Genomic DNA, 19,151 nt, shown 5'->3' on the forward strand with positions numbered 1-19,151 from the left:
CACCCTACCCATTTCTGTGCCCTCTGCCCATCCCTTCATGCACTATGCCCTCAGCAGCTTCAGGAGACTTCATCATGATACAACAGGAAGCTAGTTCCTCAACAGCTGAGTTTCTCCACAGCAAAACAAAACCACTGTTCATCCTTCAGGGATGGAGTGAGAACCAAAATGCAAAGGCACGCATGTTTTAGATACACCACTTTAGACATAACCCCACTTTTGAAAACAAATCAACCACTACTAATTAATCGATGAACACTTATGTTCCAAATGTGATGGGTTTATTTCACTCTGATGCAAAACCAAAGATTTCACTACAGCCGAGACTAGTATGACAAAAGGTCATGGAAAAGTGGAGTGGGACATGCAGGTCGTGATATACAAACCGGGAGTCAGATCACTTCCTTTAACATGACTCTATGTTGTTGCTGAGGAACACACTTAAATTAACTCTGCAGAACTCAACTGAAATGTGGCACAAACATGGCAATTTCCAGGCATGCCTTCAAGGACCTCCCGTAGGATGGATCTGTATCTCTAGACTTCAGTGTGGGAAGGATTACAATTCTTTGGAAGAATATAAAGTTCACACTTTTGAAATTTCACAGAATTTTAAGGCCAAAACACAGTGGGTTTATTTCTCTTCATTTCCAGGGACAAGTGACGCTCTACTCAAACTGCATCAAGCTTCCAGTTCAAACCCCAGTCCAACCTTGTGACCGCCCGCATTGAAGTTCTTCCCGTCTATCAAAGCCGACAGCGTCAGTTTGACTCCTGGGGAGAAAAAAAAAAGAGCACAATTACTGTAGCCAGTATCGTACTCAGACTAAATATTCTTCTAGAAAGAATAGATCTGAGCCAATGGCGTGGAGTATGGGCAGGCATCCGCTACACTGCACGGCCACAGGTGTGCAGTCTGCTGACCTGTGCATGAGGAAGAACAATGAGGGATGAAAAGGCTAGTCACTACACCATTGCGAGAAATTTACAATAAAAGCACTTGCTCCATTTCACTCTGTGTAATTAGTTATTTCAGAATGGCTCGAGTTAGCCCCCAGTGACTTTGTAAGTGGTTCCCATATCCTCATCTTTTTGAAACTTTCTGTCTTGACCATCCACTAATTAATTCTTTTTACATACCTGGTCGGAGGGTCTGCGTATAACCCAGTCCAATTAAACTGGCATTGTTTACTTTGGCCTAAGATGAAGAGATGAAAACAGAAGCAGTTAGAAAATAGCTTCACTACATGTGAGCTCAATGCAAAAACAACTTCATGCACAAGGTTTCTAAAGCTAAAAGCACACTGAGGCTAATCTGTGTGAAATTATTAAAACTGAAAAAAATAAATAAGATAAAGCTTTTAAGAAGTCAAGAGGATGCTGGGTATGGTGGCGCACATGCTGGGATTAAAGGCATGCTGCACCATGCCTGGCCTGTACTCAGTTCTTTAAAATGCCAGTTTCCAACCTGAGCGTGACTACAACATCAACTCAGGCGTCATCACACTAGACCTGGGCCATACTGACACCGCTGCTTACTGTGATCCTCACTGACTGTAAAACAGGTAAGGATATCAGTTTTCACCACACAGAACAGTTACGACAACTACATGGGTAATACAGAATTCACAAGTAAGACTATACCGAGGCCAAAGTCAGACAAGAGCCAATAGTGGAGAAATTAGGGCTAGAACCCACATTCCCTGTAGACTTAATGACCTTTCCACTGCATGAACGAAGTCATCAAGTGAATAAGGAACATGCAAACTGTAACAGTACTATAGCATGCATTTACAGCTGGGATGCACTCTGACAACACACTCTTACAGATAGGGAAGTTCTACAATCCAGCTTGTATTTAGTAGCGATGCCAAAACGCGTGTTGTTGCTGCCAGCTGTCCATGCCAGATTTATTGATGTTTCAATCTTCTCATTGACTTTCTGGTAGATAGAGCCTCCAAATTCAGTACCGTCATTCCTGTTTCACAGTGTAAAAATAAAGTGAGTCATTTACTGGTAAGACATGGAAACAAAGTCTACAACAACCTGAACATGGATTCTATTGTGCAACTATGGAGTCTACCAAATTTCTAGTACAAATGAGTATTTTTTAAAATTTATTTTTATTTTATATGCATTGGTGTTTTGCCTGCATGTGTGTCTGTGTGAGGGTGTCAGATCTTGGAGTTACAGACAGTTTTGAGCTGCCATATGGGTGCTGGGAATTGAACTCAGGTCCTTTGGAAGAGCAGTCAGTGCTCTCAACCACTGAGCCATCTCTCCAGCCCCACAAATGAATATTAAACAACAAATAAAACCAACCTACAAAATACCTAAAAGCCTAATTAAAGCTCAGTAGCACCTGATTAATTTATTTGACTCTTCTACATAATACAGATTTCTTAAGACAAAATTCAACTAAGCTTAAAGGCAGACACCTCAGGTAAATATATAACCTATATATCATATCTTTCACAGAATTTAGAAACCTGTAAGTCTTTATAGGATCTAGGTCCTCTCTTTGGAAAGACAGGAAAAAACATAGGAATAAAGACAAGACTGGCTTTTACTTACTATACACTCACAGAGTAAGCAACAGTTCCCATACAATACCCAGGGGCACTGCTCCAGATATAAACCCATGGCTCTTTGAAGACCATTGTCGGTTTCCTAATAGGAGTGTTTCAGTACCACTATCTGTATTAGACTATCCAGTGAAAAGCAATACCTCAGAAGCACACAGCTCACTCCTGCCTATAATCCAGGACTGGAAGGTACAGGCAAGAGGATCAGAAGTTAAATGTCAGCCAAGGTTATATAGTAAGTTTGAGGCCAGCCTGATCTATATGAGATCTTAAACATTAAAAACTAAATATATTATAAGAAGTTGAGGCCGATTCAGCCAACACTGAAACATCCATGATTACTTTGAGATCCCTACTGTAGTGAGAATTCTGGAAGTTTGGTTTCTTTAAAAACACAAAAATATGGTAAGAATCGGTTTTCATTTTAATTCTAAGTGCTGCTTTGGACTGTCCACAGCAGCTTATTATAACTGCCTTGTGCTCTAGCAGAGACATGGTTTTGCCAGCTGCAAATATTTTCTGTGAATGTGTAACCTTTGGAATTCTGGGAACTTTTCAGATGCTATAGTCCCATTTGGGGGAAGAGGTGATAGTTGATCCTTCAGCAAGGTTGGTTGCGGTTTGTTAGAAACAAGAAGAAATTAGGCTCAAAAACCTCTCCTCTCTATCCTTTCTCTTCTATCTAGAGATAGGGGCTGAAACCAGACAGGGAAATAAAGAAGAACCCCAAAGTAGCAAAGACCAGCTACAAGCAAAGAAGAAACAAGAAGAAATTAGATTCAGCTTCCCTCCCCCACCCTTCTTTCTCTCCTCTCTAGTGACAGGGGATGAAACTGGGGGAATAAAGTAAAGGGTGGGAAAAAGAGGAACCAACAAAGTAGCTAAAGCCAGTTACATCCTATTTCTAAATGCAACAGAGGTAGCAACTAGATTCTGACCAGATATATGAAAATCTCCATGCAGAAAAGTTCCAGGACACTCAAATTATTTGGTGATTGTTCATAGTGTTCCAAACATCTCCTTCCAGACACAGTGAAAATAAACTCAATATAACAGTGAACTATGCGTGCCGTGAGCTGCTAAATATCCCAAAGTCTGGAGTAAGAGCTGACCCAGGAACTAACAGCAGCATAGCCGACTGCACTCAGTACGTGCACTTCCTGACAATGCATCACTGCTGACTATAAGAGCATACCGCAGGACTGGTATCCACCAAGCAATATTACTCTCAAGTGCTTACCATCTTAACAACTACCTTTCAGGGGGATTGCACTGGCACTCAAGATGGAATAAATCATAAACACTCACACATGAGTATGCAGTTGGAAGTCTGCAGCCTTGTAACCAAGAGCAAAATTATTCTGAGACAGTTTGGATTTGGCTGTGTCAAAACTCATCTGATAGCCAGCAAGCCAACCTTCAAAGGCCAACACAGCCCAGCCATAGATGGTCGGTCCAGAAAAATCTATATCAACATTACTGCCAAGACTAAAACAATCCCGTTTATAGGAGGCCTTTAATTTCCCACTCTTCTTTCTGTAAAAAACAAACAATACAATAAAAACAACGTGAATCTACTGTTACAAGCACTGTATAAAGACCCTCGCCAAAGGCAATGACTGTTTTGGTAGATGATAGATGGTAAAAATGTTACAAATGGCTTAGCTTTACAAATACAACTCTGGTAGTATTAAACTATATGCTAATGGGTATAGTGGTATATGCCTTTAATCCCAGCACCTGGGAGCTAGGGGCAGGTGGATCTCTCTGAGTTCTAGGAGAGCCAGGGCCACACAGAAAAACTCTGCTCAAACAAAAAACACAGCAAGAAATGTATATGCCATTATAAAAAATAAAGTGTTTTATTATTAACTTCATAAAGGCATGAGTAAGTCAACAGATATACTTACAATAAGATAGGAGACTGTTTTGAGTTCTGTTGCATAGCAGGGTTACTATACATAAAGTCCTATAAACTTCAAACCCTGCAGGAGTTTTACATTTGCTTCCAACTCAAAGAAATGATAAATGTTTGAGGAGAAAGATACACTTACCCTATCTGATTAAATAATGTATACACATATTCAAATACTACATATTACCCCACAGATACACACAATTTTGTCAAAAATGCAAAGTCTGTAAGTAGGATATTTTCAGTACCAATTAATAACCTGAAGATCCTTCTCTCCTTTCTCTCTCCTCTCTGTCTGTCTCTGTCTCTGTCTGTCTCTGTCTCTCTCTCTGTGTAGTATGTATATACACATATAGATACATGAGAAATAAACTAGCTTCAAATATTTTCAAGTGCTACAAAAGTAACATCAAAACACATTATTAACCTATTAGTAGAAACACACTTTTTGTTACTTGTTTTAGACAAGGTCTCATTGTGTAGCCCTGGCCGTCCTGGAACTCACAAAGATCTGCTTGCCTGTGTCTCCAGAATGCTGGGTGGGATTAAAGTCGTGTGGCAACCCATCCGGCTGGAATATACTTTTAATAACAATGTTGAATACTCAGAATTAGTTCTGCCTTACCAAGTCTTTTAAGAGAATATTTGTTCTAAAAACCACTAAAGCATGTGTGAGGAAGGACAGATCCATTGTTAAGCCTAGAGGACTTCTGAGGCTCAGGAACTGGAATGGCAGCACAATCGTTCATCCTAGTCCCTCACAAGGAGCAGGTAATATTCTTGCCATACCCGCCAGTCTTTTTTTTTTTTTTTTTTTTTTTAAATGTTTATTTATTATTATGCATACAGTGCTCTGCCTGCATGTACACCTCCAAGTCAGAAGAAGGCATCAGATCACATTATAGATGGCTGTGAGCCCCCATGTGGTTGCTGGGAATTGAACTCAGGACCTCTGGAAGAGCAGTCAGTGCTCTTAACCTCTGAGCCATCTCTCCAGCCCCATTTTTTTTTTTTTTTTTTTTTTTTTTAAAGTTAATATTTTTAAAGTTTTTATTTATTTATTATTTATACAATATTCTGCCTGTGTGTGAGCCAGCAGCCCGGAAGACGGTACCAGATCTCATTATAGATAGTTGTGAACCACCATGTGGTCGCTGGGAATTGAACTTAGGACCTCTTGGAGAAGAGCCAGTGCTCTTAACCTCTGAGCCATCTCTCCAGCCCCCCCGCCAGTCTTTAGAATAGACAGAACTATGGGCTCAGGCCCTTGTAATTCCTAAGCTAGATAGATGGCCTCTGTTTAAATTTTTTTTTTACTGGAAATGTTATGCTGCCTTAAGGAACTCTTCCTTTAAACTAAGACACATAAGTATTCTAGCATTACTAAAACAACCTCCCAGTTTCTCCCTGCTCCTATAGGAAAAACAAACAAATAAACCCAACAGAAAAAACAAACAGGTTTATATAATTACCCTGTGTTTGGTACAAATATGGTATCAAGAGTCAGTTTCAAGCCTTCAGCCAACTGTAAAACAAAAATTTATGAATTAACAATTAATTTTCAATTCTTTAACTCAAAAAGCCAATTCTAAAGTTTCCTCCCATTTCCTCTTTAATAATGAAGTCATTAAAGAAAGCCAGACAGTAAATTATATAATAAATTACTTCCCCCATCTTTTTTTTTTTCTTCTTCTTCTTCTTTTTTCCAAGACAAGGTTTCTCTGTGTAGCCCTGGCTGTCCTGGAACTCCCTCGTGGATCACGTTAGCCCTGCCTCCCCCACACCACATCCCACCCCAATGCTGGGATTGAAGGCGCACACACCACTCCTGGCTTTTACTTTCCATCTTTTTCCACCCCCTTAACTCTCCTCCCCTCAAACCCAGCAACCTTCCTCATAGTCTATCATCAAAATATACATTAAACTGGCTGTGGTGGCATGACTCTATAATCCAAGCTGCCAGGAGGCTGGGGCACAAAACCTTAAGTTCAAAAGTTTGTATCCAGCCTGAGAGACACAATGAGGACCCATCTCAAAAAGTTGTAAAACATTAAAATATACAGGACAAATCCTAATACATTAAACAACCTAAATTACTATTGGAAAATAACCACTCCAATGTAACAAAACCATCTCATTCTCTTGAAATAGCTCTAAGATGACCTGACCCTTAGCAAAGCCAATGTCTTTAGCTGAGCCTCTCTGTATGTGCTAATATGCACGGATATATCTTGAAAACTCAGTTGAGCATGGGTGGCACACTCTTGAAAGTCCTGCACTTTAAGGCAGAAAAATTGGGAGGGAGTTCAAGGTCAACTTCAGCTACAAGGAAAGTTTGAAGCCAGTCTAGACTACAAGAGATCCAGTCTCCAAAAGAAAAACATTGTGCCCTGTACACAGTGGGTGTCTGACAAAAAAAATAACTGATTGATTTTCTCCTAAAAAAAATTTAAAAATATAGGAACACTTCTGTGCAGCTAATTTTGCAAATAGAACAAAAGTAAACTAAATTACCAAAGAAAGTCTGTTCTACTCAGGAAAGGATCAACTGTGCAATACAATTAACTAATCACAACAAAGATGCAGTGTGGTTTTGTAGAAATTTTAAGACACATGGAAAAAATAAATAAAAAGGCCACACAGAGAAAACATGATAAAAGATATTTTAGAATCCTACTCAATTATATTTGGAGTTTGTTCAATGTGTTAAAGATTTACTTTTATTATTCATGTGTATTTGTGTGTGCTTGTGTAGACGTACATACACATGAGAACAGGTGCTGGTGGGGTCCAGAGGTATTAGATGCCCTGGAGCTGGAGTTATAGGTGGTCCTGAGGCACCAGGTAAGGCGCGGACTTGAACCCAGGTCTTCTGTAAGTGCATATGTGCTCTTAACAGAGCAGTCATCTCTCCAGTCCCAATTATGTTCATTACTTGATGTGAAAGAGTTACTAAACCTACAAATAACTTCTAGTGCTTTTTCTTACCTTATTCTCCCAAGAGATTTCTGTCCCGAGAGTATTGTCTGTATTCCACTTTTGGGTGAAGGTGAGCCCATAGTTACAGACCTTGTATTTGGTCTCTAGGTTGCCTGATGCTTTCCCTGTGTCAGTATATGCATGACCTGAAGTAGAAAATTCCTGGTAAACAAGAAAAAATAATTATTTTAAAATGATCACTAAACAGAAACCATTCATTTCAGAAAATGGTGTTCAAAGCATCAGAAACCAACACAGTTTACTTTTTACCACAAACCTACCCTTCAACAACATTCCTCCTCCTTTTTCCTGTCTTTAACCAGGGTTAGAACTTCCCATTACTCCTCCCTTCTTATTGGTATTTATTACTTTTTTTATTCTCTTTTTTTTTAATGGGCCTTTTAATTGGGGCGGGGGAGGTTGAGACAGGGTTTCTCCATATAGTCTTGTCTGTCCTGGACTCACTTTGTAGACCAGGCCAGCCTTGAACTCACAGAGATCTACCTGACTCTGCCTCCCAGAGTGCTGGGATTACAGGTATGTACCACCATACCCAGCTTAGATTAGCATATATATGCATATACACACACACGTACATACACATATATGTACGTATGTATGCCTTTATTAAAAAGGCAAAAATACTGAATTTTGAAGAATTTTACTTTCATGGCCTAAGATGACTATCAATTTTCTGTATTTGTCTGACAGTAAATTTAGAGGAGATTAAAATCTATAAATACTACCTCCCACACTTTGTATTTAGCTTAGTACCTTGTGACTGGGGGTAGGGGAAATGTGGAGAATGGTACTGTGGGGTGGAGGTGGGGATGGAACCGAAGGCCCTGCTCACATCTCTATCACTGAACTGTACCTTTGGCCTATTGCTTTATCTATCATTTATTTATTTTTATGTATATGTATGAGTGACTATATTTATGTGTGTATGTATGTGCACTGTATATATGCATGGTACCCTAAGACCAAAATGGGACTGGATCCACAGGAACTAGAGTTACAGGCAGTTGTAAACTGCATGTGGGTGCTAGGAACCAAACCTGGGTCCTCTGCAAGTACAGCAAGTACTTTTAACTCCAGCTACAACTACTGTTTTTTATTTTTATTTTTATTTTTTATTTTTTTATGGGCTTGTAAAGTAGCTTAATGGTAAAGTGTTTGCCTGGTGTGCTCAAGGCCCTGGGTTCCATCCCAGCACTACAAAAGAAAAGATATTGTGAAAAAATGCATTTAACATAAATGTGATCATTTTCGGGTATATACTGACATAGCAATAAAGTGTATTGCTGTGAAACATGAATGCTTCAGTCACAAAACTATCTGCAAAACTTTTACCTTAAATATTTTCAAAAAACATCAAAATTAGCTACCCATTTTTACAATAAAACAGAATTTAAACTGTCCTCTTTACTCCTTCTCTATCTGGCCTATCCTGTAAAGTACCAAATAATCGCTATGAATGTCCTAAGTGTATTTTTCTTCCAACTTAAGTGTCCTTTCCATCATATAAGAATAAACAATTAGGAAAAGACCTTCCTCTAGGAAGACGCAAACAGTCAATACCTGTCACTGACAATCTCTGGCAGTCAAGCAAGAAGCTTCCTGCCCGAGCCTGTTTTCAAGGAACACTTCTGAGCTCTGGCGGCAGCAGTGGAAGGCTGCCCTTCCTGCAGTTTCACTGACTGCAACATGAATCCTCCTTTCGCCCTAACTCGAGTTCTAGACAGGTAAAAGCACTGGGAAGCTACGGTCTGCTTATTAACACCACACAGAAAGCTTCCAAAATGAAAATCATGCTGTCTACTTAGGCCAAGGCCTTAAGAAAAAGAATACAGCCATGTTTAACAGCTCAGGTTAGTTCCTTAATATGAAAACTGCTCTTTTGTTTTGTTTTGTTTTGTTTTTGTTTTTCAAGGCAGAGTTTCTCTTGTAGTCCAGGCTGTCCTGAACTCACTTTGGAGACCAGGCTGGCCTCGAACTCAGAGAGATCCACCTGCCTCGGCCTCGAGAGTGCTAGAATTAAAAGCATGCGCCACCATGCCCAGCCTTATTTTTTTGAGTTTTGCTTCTTTCTCTTTTTGGTACTGTTTGCTTTTAATAATAAATCTAACTGTCCAATACTGTAGCTTCTACATTTACTTTTCAAAAATGACAAATACAGCAAATGTAAATGTTTTGGTGTTGTCCCATATCTTCCTTCTATCTCTTAAGGCTCAATATTATCAAGAATCTGAAGTCCAGATACATCAATTCAAAGAGAAGCTACAACTGTTAGACGCTCAAGTCCAGATAGTGCTTCAATTTGGGTCTAATTTGACAATTAAGTCAAGTAAGTATAAAATCCACTTACAACATGAAAACAGTATCTTCAGCTATATATTTAATGCTAGTAAGCAACAAAAGGCCCCTGTAAAGTAGAACCTGAGAAATGCACAACAAAGGATGAAATTTATCCTGAAATAATAGACAAGAATCAGCACACAAAAGGCTTTTTCCTCACCATCTGAATGCACATAGCCACCACAGCAGCATGGAAGGGAGAGAAAGGTATAGTTGACTTTTCCACACAACTGTAACTTCTGAAAATTCTAAAATATGTACAGTTTTCCTACTGCAACAGAACCATATACACAATAGCCTCCTTAGTAAGGCAGGTCATACATATACTAATTTATGACATAAAAATCCAGGGACAGAGTGAAGGGGACAAACCAGAGCTGTGCAGAATACAATGCAAAATACCATACGAATTGCACACACCTTTCATCCTTCTAATTAAACAATTATATTCATAAATAAAACTTGCATGGGTTTGAATAAGTAAGCACCAGCTAAAGACGGAGCCTGTAAAAATAAATCAGAAAATAAGGTGAATTAAAAGTTCACCTGGGTGAGAGTCAAAGTAGAGCTTGTCTAGCATGCACAGGGCCCTGTGTACCCAGTAGCAGAAAAAAAGAAAGAAAGAAAGAAAGAGAAAAAGAAAAAGAAAAGAAAGTTATCCCACCAGGCCTAGTGGCACAGGCCTGCAATCCCAATTACTTAGAAGGTTGAGACAGGAGGATAGAAAGTTCAAGGCTGGTCTGGGATACAGGACATGTTCAAAGCCAACACTGACAACTTAGTAAGACCTTGTCTCAAATCAAAAAGTGAAACAAGGGCTGGGGGCTCGGGATGCAATTAACTGCTAATAGTACTTTCCTTGCATGCATGAGATGCTAGGTTCAATATGCAGTGCCAGAAAAGAAATGTTAATCTATTTGCTGAGATTTATTTAATGTGTGATTGGTGATATTTTGAAAAATATGTCAACAGTAAAAACCATAAAACAGGGGCTGGAGAGATGGCTCAGTGCCTAAGAGCACTGTCTGTTCTTCTGGAGGTCCTGAGTTCAATTCCCAGCAACCACATGGTGGCTCACAACCATTTATAATGTGATCTGCTGCCCTCTTCTAGTGTGCATAAAGATAGTATACTCATATACACAAAATAAATAAATCTTTTTAAAAAACACAAAACAAGTGGCCAGGCATGGTGGTGCAAACCTTTACTCCCAGCACTTGGGAGGCAGAGGCAGGTGGATCTCTGTGAGTTCGAGGCCAGCCTGGCCTACAAAGTGAGTCCAGGACAGCCAAGGCTACACAGAGAAACCCTGTCTCAAAATGAAACAAAACAAACAAAAAAATCAACAACACAAAACAAAACATCCAGAAAACTGAAGTGAGTGGTGGGGGTGCAAACTGTTAATTTTAGCACTCAGGAGGCAGAGGCACGCAGACCTCTGTGAGTTCAAGGCCAGCCTGGTCTACAAAGTGAATTCTGGGACAGCCAAGGCTACACAGAAAAAGCCAGCCATAGACAAAAACAAAACAAAAAACAAAACCCAAGCTTCTCTTCCAAAGAACTAGGGTTTGATTGCCAGCAACCACAAGGTGACTGACATCCCCTTTTGGGCTCCTGGGCACCAGGCACACATGTGGTGTACAGACATACATGCAGGCAAATGTCCATACACATTAAAAGAAATTAATTCACTTTTAAAAAACATAAAATAGGGCTGGTGAGATGGCTCAGAGAGGCTGTTCTTCCAAAAGTTCTGAGTTCAATTCCCAGCAACCACATGGTGGCTCATAACCATCTATAACGAGATCTGGTGCCCTCTTCTGGCACGCAGGCACACAGGCAGGAAGGATACTATGCAAATAATAAATAAATAAATCTTTAAAACAAAACAAAATAATCTTGTGTATGAACCTATGTAAAAATTTAATTTCTATATTTTGCACAAATCAATAATAAAAAGACAGATTAAAATTAACTTATTTTTGTAAGACAGCAATAAAACATGTATGAATCATTACAATGAAAGTAAAGGTTTTAGTACTCAGACATATTCATGAAAGTATGACAAGAGTCAAAAATAGTCATTCTGTATTATCTAAGAGTGAGACGCCTGATACTTTTATGAAGACAAACAAACAATCCCACGGTCAAATCAACCTAGCTGCCTACTGGCACCACAGACCCAATGAGCCAGAGAAGGGCAAAGCCATAGAGTGGGCAGTGATGTCAAGAGTGTGTTGTTTTTATACAATAGGAAACAATTATTTAAAAACCTTTAAGGTAACATGCTTTACCTATTAAAATATATTAGGTACTCACCACTCCACTACAAGACTTGGTTCTCAGATCTATTTTGACCATGCCAAACCCTAGAAACATTCAAAAACAAAGTAATATGCAAAATTTAACTTTCACTCCAGTTTTTTTCAACTTAAAAAACATGAAAATAATACATTACACACCTCATATGGAAATACACAGTATACTCATCAGATAAGAATTCAAAAAGAAACCGAACTATAACAAAAGAAGTACAATTCTAAAGGTCTTAAAAATGAATAGACTCATACTTTTTTTTTTTTTTTTACAATTTATTGATTTATTATTATGTCTATAGTGTTCTACCTGCATGTATACCTACAGGCCAGAAGAGGGCATCAGATCACATTACAGATGGTTGTGAGCCACCATGTCGTTGCTGGGATCTGAACTCAGGACCTTTGGGAGAACAGGTGGCACTCTTAACCACAGAGCCATCTCTTCAGCCCATAAATTCATACTTTTAAAATGTAAAAAAAAAAAAAAAAAAAAACACTATTCTAAAAATCAAAGTTACTCAAAAATCTACGCTGTTGTATGTATTTATATATGTGCACATGTAAATGTATGTTTGTGTGTGTGTGCAAGATAAAAATACAATGAACATGGGGCTGGAGAGAAGGCTCAAAGGTTAAGAGCACTGACTGCTCCTCCAGAGGTCCTGAGTTCAATTCCTAGCAACCACATGGTGGCTTACAACCATCTGTAAAGTGGTCTGATGCCCTCTTCTGGCTTGTAAGTGTACATGCAGGCACAGCACTGTATACATAATAAATAAATCTTTAAAAAATTAATGTTAGAAGAAAAAAATCAATGTGTATAGCACAGAAAAATTAAAAACATTTTAAAACCTAAAAAGTTTCCTACTTGTAATAAAGATATTATTACCAAAGAAAATATAACATTCTAGCCAGGCGGTGGTGGCACATGCCTTTAATCCCAGCACTCAGGAGGCAGAGGCAGGCAGATCTCTGTGAGTTCAAGGCCAGCCTGGTCTACAGAGCAAGCTCCAGAACACCCAAGGCTACATAGAGAAACCCTGTCTTGAAAACAAACAAACCAATAAAGACATTGCCACGTTCATTAAAAATTGGTATATTAAAAAGCACTACATTGCCTGGGAATGGTAGCACACACCTTTAATCCCAGCACTCAGGAGGAGGTGGAGGCAAGTGGATCTCTGCATTCCAGGCCAACCTGGTCTACATAGCAAGTCCCAGGCCAGCCAGGGCTACACAGAGACCCTGTCTTAAGGGGAGGAGGGGAAGCATTATACAGAGAGAGGTAAGCACTTTAATCATACTCGGAACTAGTAAAATGAGGCATAAATATTATAGGTGGATGCTACTTCATATTACAGGTAATATTAAATATTTATGCATATGTGTATGTATAATAACTGCTTTAATGTCTGTAAAGGAGCCTAAAGATTAAAGATAAGAGGCTACTAACAGCCCTTAAAATTTGAGATGTAGAGTAATGGTCACTTACCCTTATTTTACTAACAGAATGAGTATCTTACACACTTTACCAACTGAGCTATTCCCCAGCCTACAAAGCAAAAATTTTAAGGATCTGTAAAAACATGCAACTGAATCCTCAGAATTTATCACTAACTTTGACCCAACATAAAATTGACCATTGCATACTTACCATACCCTTTGTTAAAGACATCCTTGGCAGCCTTTCCTAGGTCGCAGTAAGTTGGTGTGCTACACATATCTTAAAAAGAATACAAAAGATTAACCATTTAGTGTGTTTACTCCTACGCTCCACGCTTTCAGCCTAAGACTTCCTCTTCCTTTGCATCACTAATGCTCATGCCCTAACATAATCAAGACTCAAAGTTGGAATTCTGCTTCTAAAACTAGATAGTAAGAGTTTTCTCATGCGTGCCAGAGTTTATCACTTTAAGTACATTTCAAAGACAAGAGTCTCTCACAGGATTTGTTAAGCTTTATTTTTTTATGCATGTATGTGTGGTAGATACACATTTGTGCAGGCACACATGCACGTGTCTTATTCCTCGGGTGCCATTCACCACCATGTTTTTGAGACAGGGTCTTTCACTGAGCCCCGAGATTCTTCTGCCTGTTCCCACCTCCTCAAGGCTGGGATTACAGGCACACACTGCTATGCGTGGCCTTTCCAAATGGGGTCTGGAGATCAAACTCAGATCCTTAGGATTGTGAACTTTACCAACTGAGCTATTCCCCAGACCACAAGGGGAAATTTTAAGGAATTGCAAAAACATGCAAGTAACTCCTCAGGGTTGAAGTGTGAGGGCTGGTGGGATTCAATCTGAATACCACACTGCACAGAAAAGAACGCAAGGCAGTGCATGTCAGCCCAGCTGCGGAAGCAGAAGAGTAACAAGTTCAAGGCCAGTCTCTCTCAGCAGCTTACAGAAACCCTGTCTCAAGAGGGGGAAGGAAGGGGCATTAAAAACCTTCAGGGTTTTAGTATTTTGCTACTTTGAAATTCAGTCCCTAAAATAAGACCTGATGGTTCAAGCCTGCAATCCCAGCTACTTAGGAGGCAGGAGGATCTCAGGTGTAGGCCCATCCTGGACCACAGAGTGAGTTCAAAGCTGGCCTGGACAACTTAGTGATACTGACTCAAAGACACAAATAAAAAAATTTTAAAGAGAATTGGTAACATCAGTAGTATTAGACCATTTGCCTAGCACTCAAAAGGCCAGGTTAAATCCCATACTACAGCCATAGCAGGGGGGGAAAAAGCTTCACTGAGACTGGAGAGAGAGCTCAACAGTTAGAGAGCACTGGCTGCTCATCCACATGGCATCTCACATGTGAACTCCAGGTCCAGGGAGTATGATGCCCTTTTCTGGCCCCTACATACACTGCAGGCATGTGTACACAGATATGCACGCAGGCAAAACACCCATATACATAAAATTATAAAAAAATTAAGAAGTAAAATTCAATTTTAAATGCTTTGAAGCTGAGTGTGGTGGTACATGCCTTTACTCTCTGCAATCAGTAAGCAGAGGAAGGCCAGCCTTGTCTACATAGACAGTCCTAAGCCAATCAGAGCAATACGGGGAGACCTCTATCTCAAAATAAAAATTAAAAATAAAATAAAAAGCTTAAAGAGACTGAACCAGGTGTCTCAAAAGACAAGAACAGGACTTCAAATCCAAGGTCAGTCAGAGCTACAAGATCTTATCTCAAAAGACAAAGAAAAATCACCTACTAAGGCTGAAGTGGTGACTCAGCATTAAGAGCACATGTCAGGCAACCAGAACCACCTGTAACCCCAACTCTAGGAACTCTGTCTCTTCTGGCTCTACACAGCTTGCATACATACAAACACAAAATATAATAAATAAAAATATGTTCAAAAACTACTAAATGAAGTATACACTTCCAGAATATGGTCTTTCCCAAAGCTTTTTAAAAAATACTATTAGTATACCACTAACCAGAAATAGAATAGAATCCATCTTATAGGTGTGAACTTTGAAATGAAAACCTTTGAACACCCAAGGTGCTTTGACCTTGTATCTTGCCTACTTGTTATTCCCCCAGCTTATTTAAAAAGCCAGTAAGACCCTCAATCTGAATTCTCAGTGAATACATCCTCCCCCAGACCTCTGCCCAGCAGAAGGTAGCAGTTTCTGCTGTCTCCCTGTTAGAGACTCAAAAGCCAAGGCCAATCAATCACAGAACTACCTCAAATAATTCCATTAGCGGGATTTTATGATACCAGAAAATTCCAGAGTACCAGTCAGCTTCTAGCATTCCTACCTGGGGGGTGGGGGGCCCCACTACCTACAAAAAAAAAAGTCAACTTAAGAAAACATGAGATTTCGAGCTGATGAGGTGGACTTAAGGTACTAACTGCCAAGACTCACGAACTGAGGTCTGTCCCTCAAACCCACATGGTGGAAGGAGAGAACTAATTCCCATAAGTTGTTCTCTGACCTCCACAGACAGACAGTGGCATGCTTATTGCTGGCATACTTACAAATACACTAACTCTCTAATTTGAGGTTGGTAAGATGGCTCACCCAGTGAAGGTACTCACCACCTGACTCTGATGCCAGAACACACATGGTGGATAAAACCAACTTCCCCAAGTCAGCCTCTGACCATCACACATTGGCAGAAGCAAAAGCATGCACAAGCACAAGCACACACACAAAATATATATAAGTGGATTAAAAATAAATAAAACATAGGCTGGGCATGGTGACTTCAACCCCAGCACTCAGAAGGCAGAGGCAGATACAATCTACTAGTCTGAAGCCAGTCAGTTATGCTACACGGTAAGAACCTGTATCCAAAAGCAAAAGACAAAACGAACAAGCTCTTTTTGTTTTTGTTATGTCTGTAACGTGACTTCATGGTCCTTGAGCATGACAAAGTTGTTGAGCATGAATTCTGTGGATGAAGGTGTGTCACAAGGTCAACAGGCTGAACATATCCGCAAGTTACAAACACTATGCCTCAACTTTGGACACTTTGCAAGCTATTTAAATAAACAGCCTACGTTTCTATACTCAGCCCAACTATGTGGCGTTGTTGTTTATTTTTCAAGACAGGTTCTCTCTGTGTAGCCTTAGCTGTCCTGGACTCACTTTGTAGACCAGGCTGGCCTCGAACTCACAGAGATCCACCTGCCTCTGCCTCCCGAGTGCTGAAATTACAAGTGTACACCACGGCATGTGGTCTCAGTCCAACTCTTAATCTGAATTTCTGCTAGGCTTTTGCCTATAAATAAAAAAGGGCCTTAGTATTGCGTAGGCTGGCCTCAAACTTGAGATGTAGGCAAGGCTGGTCCCTCAACTTATGATAGTCCTGCCTCTGCTTCCGCAAAGTTGGGAGGCATGATAGTTGTGTGCCACCATATCCAGCATGACTCGTTTCCTAACTGGGAATTCACTTACTATCTGTACCTGTCAAATACACACACTATGATAGAAAGCTAAGAAGAAAGAGCATACCAAAAAATAAAAATAAATTAAAAAAAATAACAAAGTCAGGGCAGAGGAGACTGCTCAATTGGCAAAGTGTCTGTCACACAACAAGAGGAAATGAGTATGAATCCCCAGAACACACACGGCAGAAACAGGAGGATCCCAGATGAGCTCCGAGTTGTTCAGTGAGAAGACTCTTCCTCAAAAAACAGAAGGCAATTATAAAAGATACCCAACATCAACCACTGGATTCCACATGCACACATATGTGCACACAAAAATGTACCACATACACCACATAAACAAGTCCACATACACCCAAAAATTATAAAGAGAAAATGGAGTGGCATATGGGAAAATCACTTGTCTTGCATAGATAAGGCCATGGATTCTATTAAAGGCAGCAACCAAAAGGAAACGTTAGAGTCCAGGCAAATGAGTGGTACCGATGTTCCACTAACAGGGCGATTTGACAACCCCAGTAGTAATGTAAATGATTTGTTATAATTCTAGGAAGGAGGTACAGAGACACAAGTCCTACATATTCAGAGAGAAATGTTTAAAGTTTTAGGTTTTCACACCGAGCACGGAGAAAATACACTAAAATGGCTAAAATGGCTAAAATGTACTAAGGGCTAATCACAAGCTTTTAGCGTTTTGAGTCACTTGGCTAAGTGAAGTCGCCTATGCCGAAACTGTCCTTTATTCAGGCCCAGGATTCTGATGGGAAATGCATTGCTGGTATGATCAAGCAAAAATCGAGAAAACACAGACCCCATGGTTCCTCGAGAGTAAAGCTACAACCTCACAATTCTATCAGCGCGTCAAAGCAGATAATGCACCATGGCCCAAGGCTGCATCAGACCCGGAGAGGAAAACAAAAGGCACCAACTAGGTAACCCAGCTTCTCTTTTGTTCCCTGATCCTGCTTTGTAAGATGCATGAACAGAATCCTCCCTCGGGCCGTCAGGAGTGCAAGACACGCCTGACAGATGCTGGACACGTCCGAGAGGGAGGTGCGGGCAGGGTGGGGTGTAGGTTTGGGGTTCCAGAACTCGTACTCTCTAGAAACCGCCCTCCTTCCAGCCTGGCCCCGGGCAGAACGCCAGTGCGCACGCAGGGCACAGCGGAAGGTCGCGGCCCAGGGCGGCGACTCCAGCCCTCGGGCGGCCAGCAAGGACCGGACAGCGGGGTCTCCCCGCCTCGCCTCGCCCTAGGCCGGCGCCCCCTCCGCTCCTCCTCCGCGGCCTCCGCTCCTCAGGCCCGCCGGCCCTCCGCCCACCCGGGCCCGTGGCAGCCGCCGTCTCACCTACAACCCGAGGGTGGGCCCGTCCCCGCTCCACCAAGGCAACGCTGAAGGTCTTCTCGAACCAACGCCGTCTGCGCCTGCGCGACCTCGCTCTCCGCCGCGCCTGCGCGCCCGTCGTCCCCCCCCACTCCCCCGCAGAGCGCGAGTGCGCGCGCGCGCGCGGCGCCGCGCCTCAGACCCGGACTGCGGGGGACGCCTAGGCCAACTGTCCGGCTCCGCGAGCGCGTGCGCAGGAGGCCCCGGCAGGCGGGTGACCGGCGGGGGTTGAGGAAATGGGCAGAAAGGCCTTTGAAGACCTGGGCTCTGCCCCGAGGCGCAGGCTCTCGCGAGAACGCGGCAGGCCACCGGCTTCTGTTGCCTTTGAAAGGGGGCGCGGGCATGGCGCCAGGGGAGGAGTGGAGGGGCCTTTGCCGACGTGTGCTGCATGCGAGAATGTCACTCCCAGACCCTGCCATCCTCTGGAGGGTGATGGCTTGCAGATCTCTGATCTCTGTGGGAACTTCATCCCAGGTCGACTATAAGTTTAAAGCGTGATTCTTCTCAAATGTAAAGGAGAGGAAATGGAGGAGAGGGAGCTCCGACTCAAGTCAGTGTAGGAGAAATTAAGCCAAGCAGAAAACAGCCACTTTAGAGCCACCATAGTAACGACGGATACCATAGAAAATGGTGAAGGATATTCCTGTGGCTTCCAAGAAGCACTCCACGGATTACTTACTGACGTGGAAAGGACTTCCCAGCAAGAAA

At 41.4% G+C, this 19,151-nt stretch overlaps 1 protein-coding gene across 1 annotated transcript; it reads right to left on the reverse strand.

Annotated features, from left to right (window-relative positions):
• Window positions 1-259: 259 nt before the first annotated feature.
• On the reverse strand, window positions 260-18,451 carry Vdac3 (voltage dependent anion channel 3). The gene is made up of 9 exons (XM_051169488.1): window positions 18,408-18,451; window positions 13,810-13,878; window positions 12,157-12,206; window positions 7,489-7,641; window positions 5,973-6,025; window positions 3,894-4,121; window positions 1,828-1,978; window positions 1,141-1,198; window positions 260-774 (listed from the first exon to the last, which is right to left on the reverse strand). The coding sequence occupies exons 2-9, from the start codon at window positions 13,874-13,876 to the stop codon at window positions 683-685; spliced, it is 852 nt and encodes a 283-aa protein (XP_051025445.1). The 5' UTR covers window positions 13,877-13,878; window positions 18,408-18,451; the 3' UTR covers window positions 260-682.
• Between the last annotated feature and the right edge of the window lie 700 nt (window positions 18,452-19,151).

Source organism: Acomys russatus, chromosome 27, assembly GCF_903995435.1.
Source record: "Acomys russatus chromosome 27, mAcoRus1.1, whole genome shotgun sequence".
Classification (NCBI taxonomy): domain Eukaryota; kingdom Metazoa; phylum Chordata; class Mammalia; order Rodentia; family Muridae; genus Acomys; species Acomys russatus.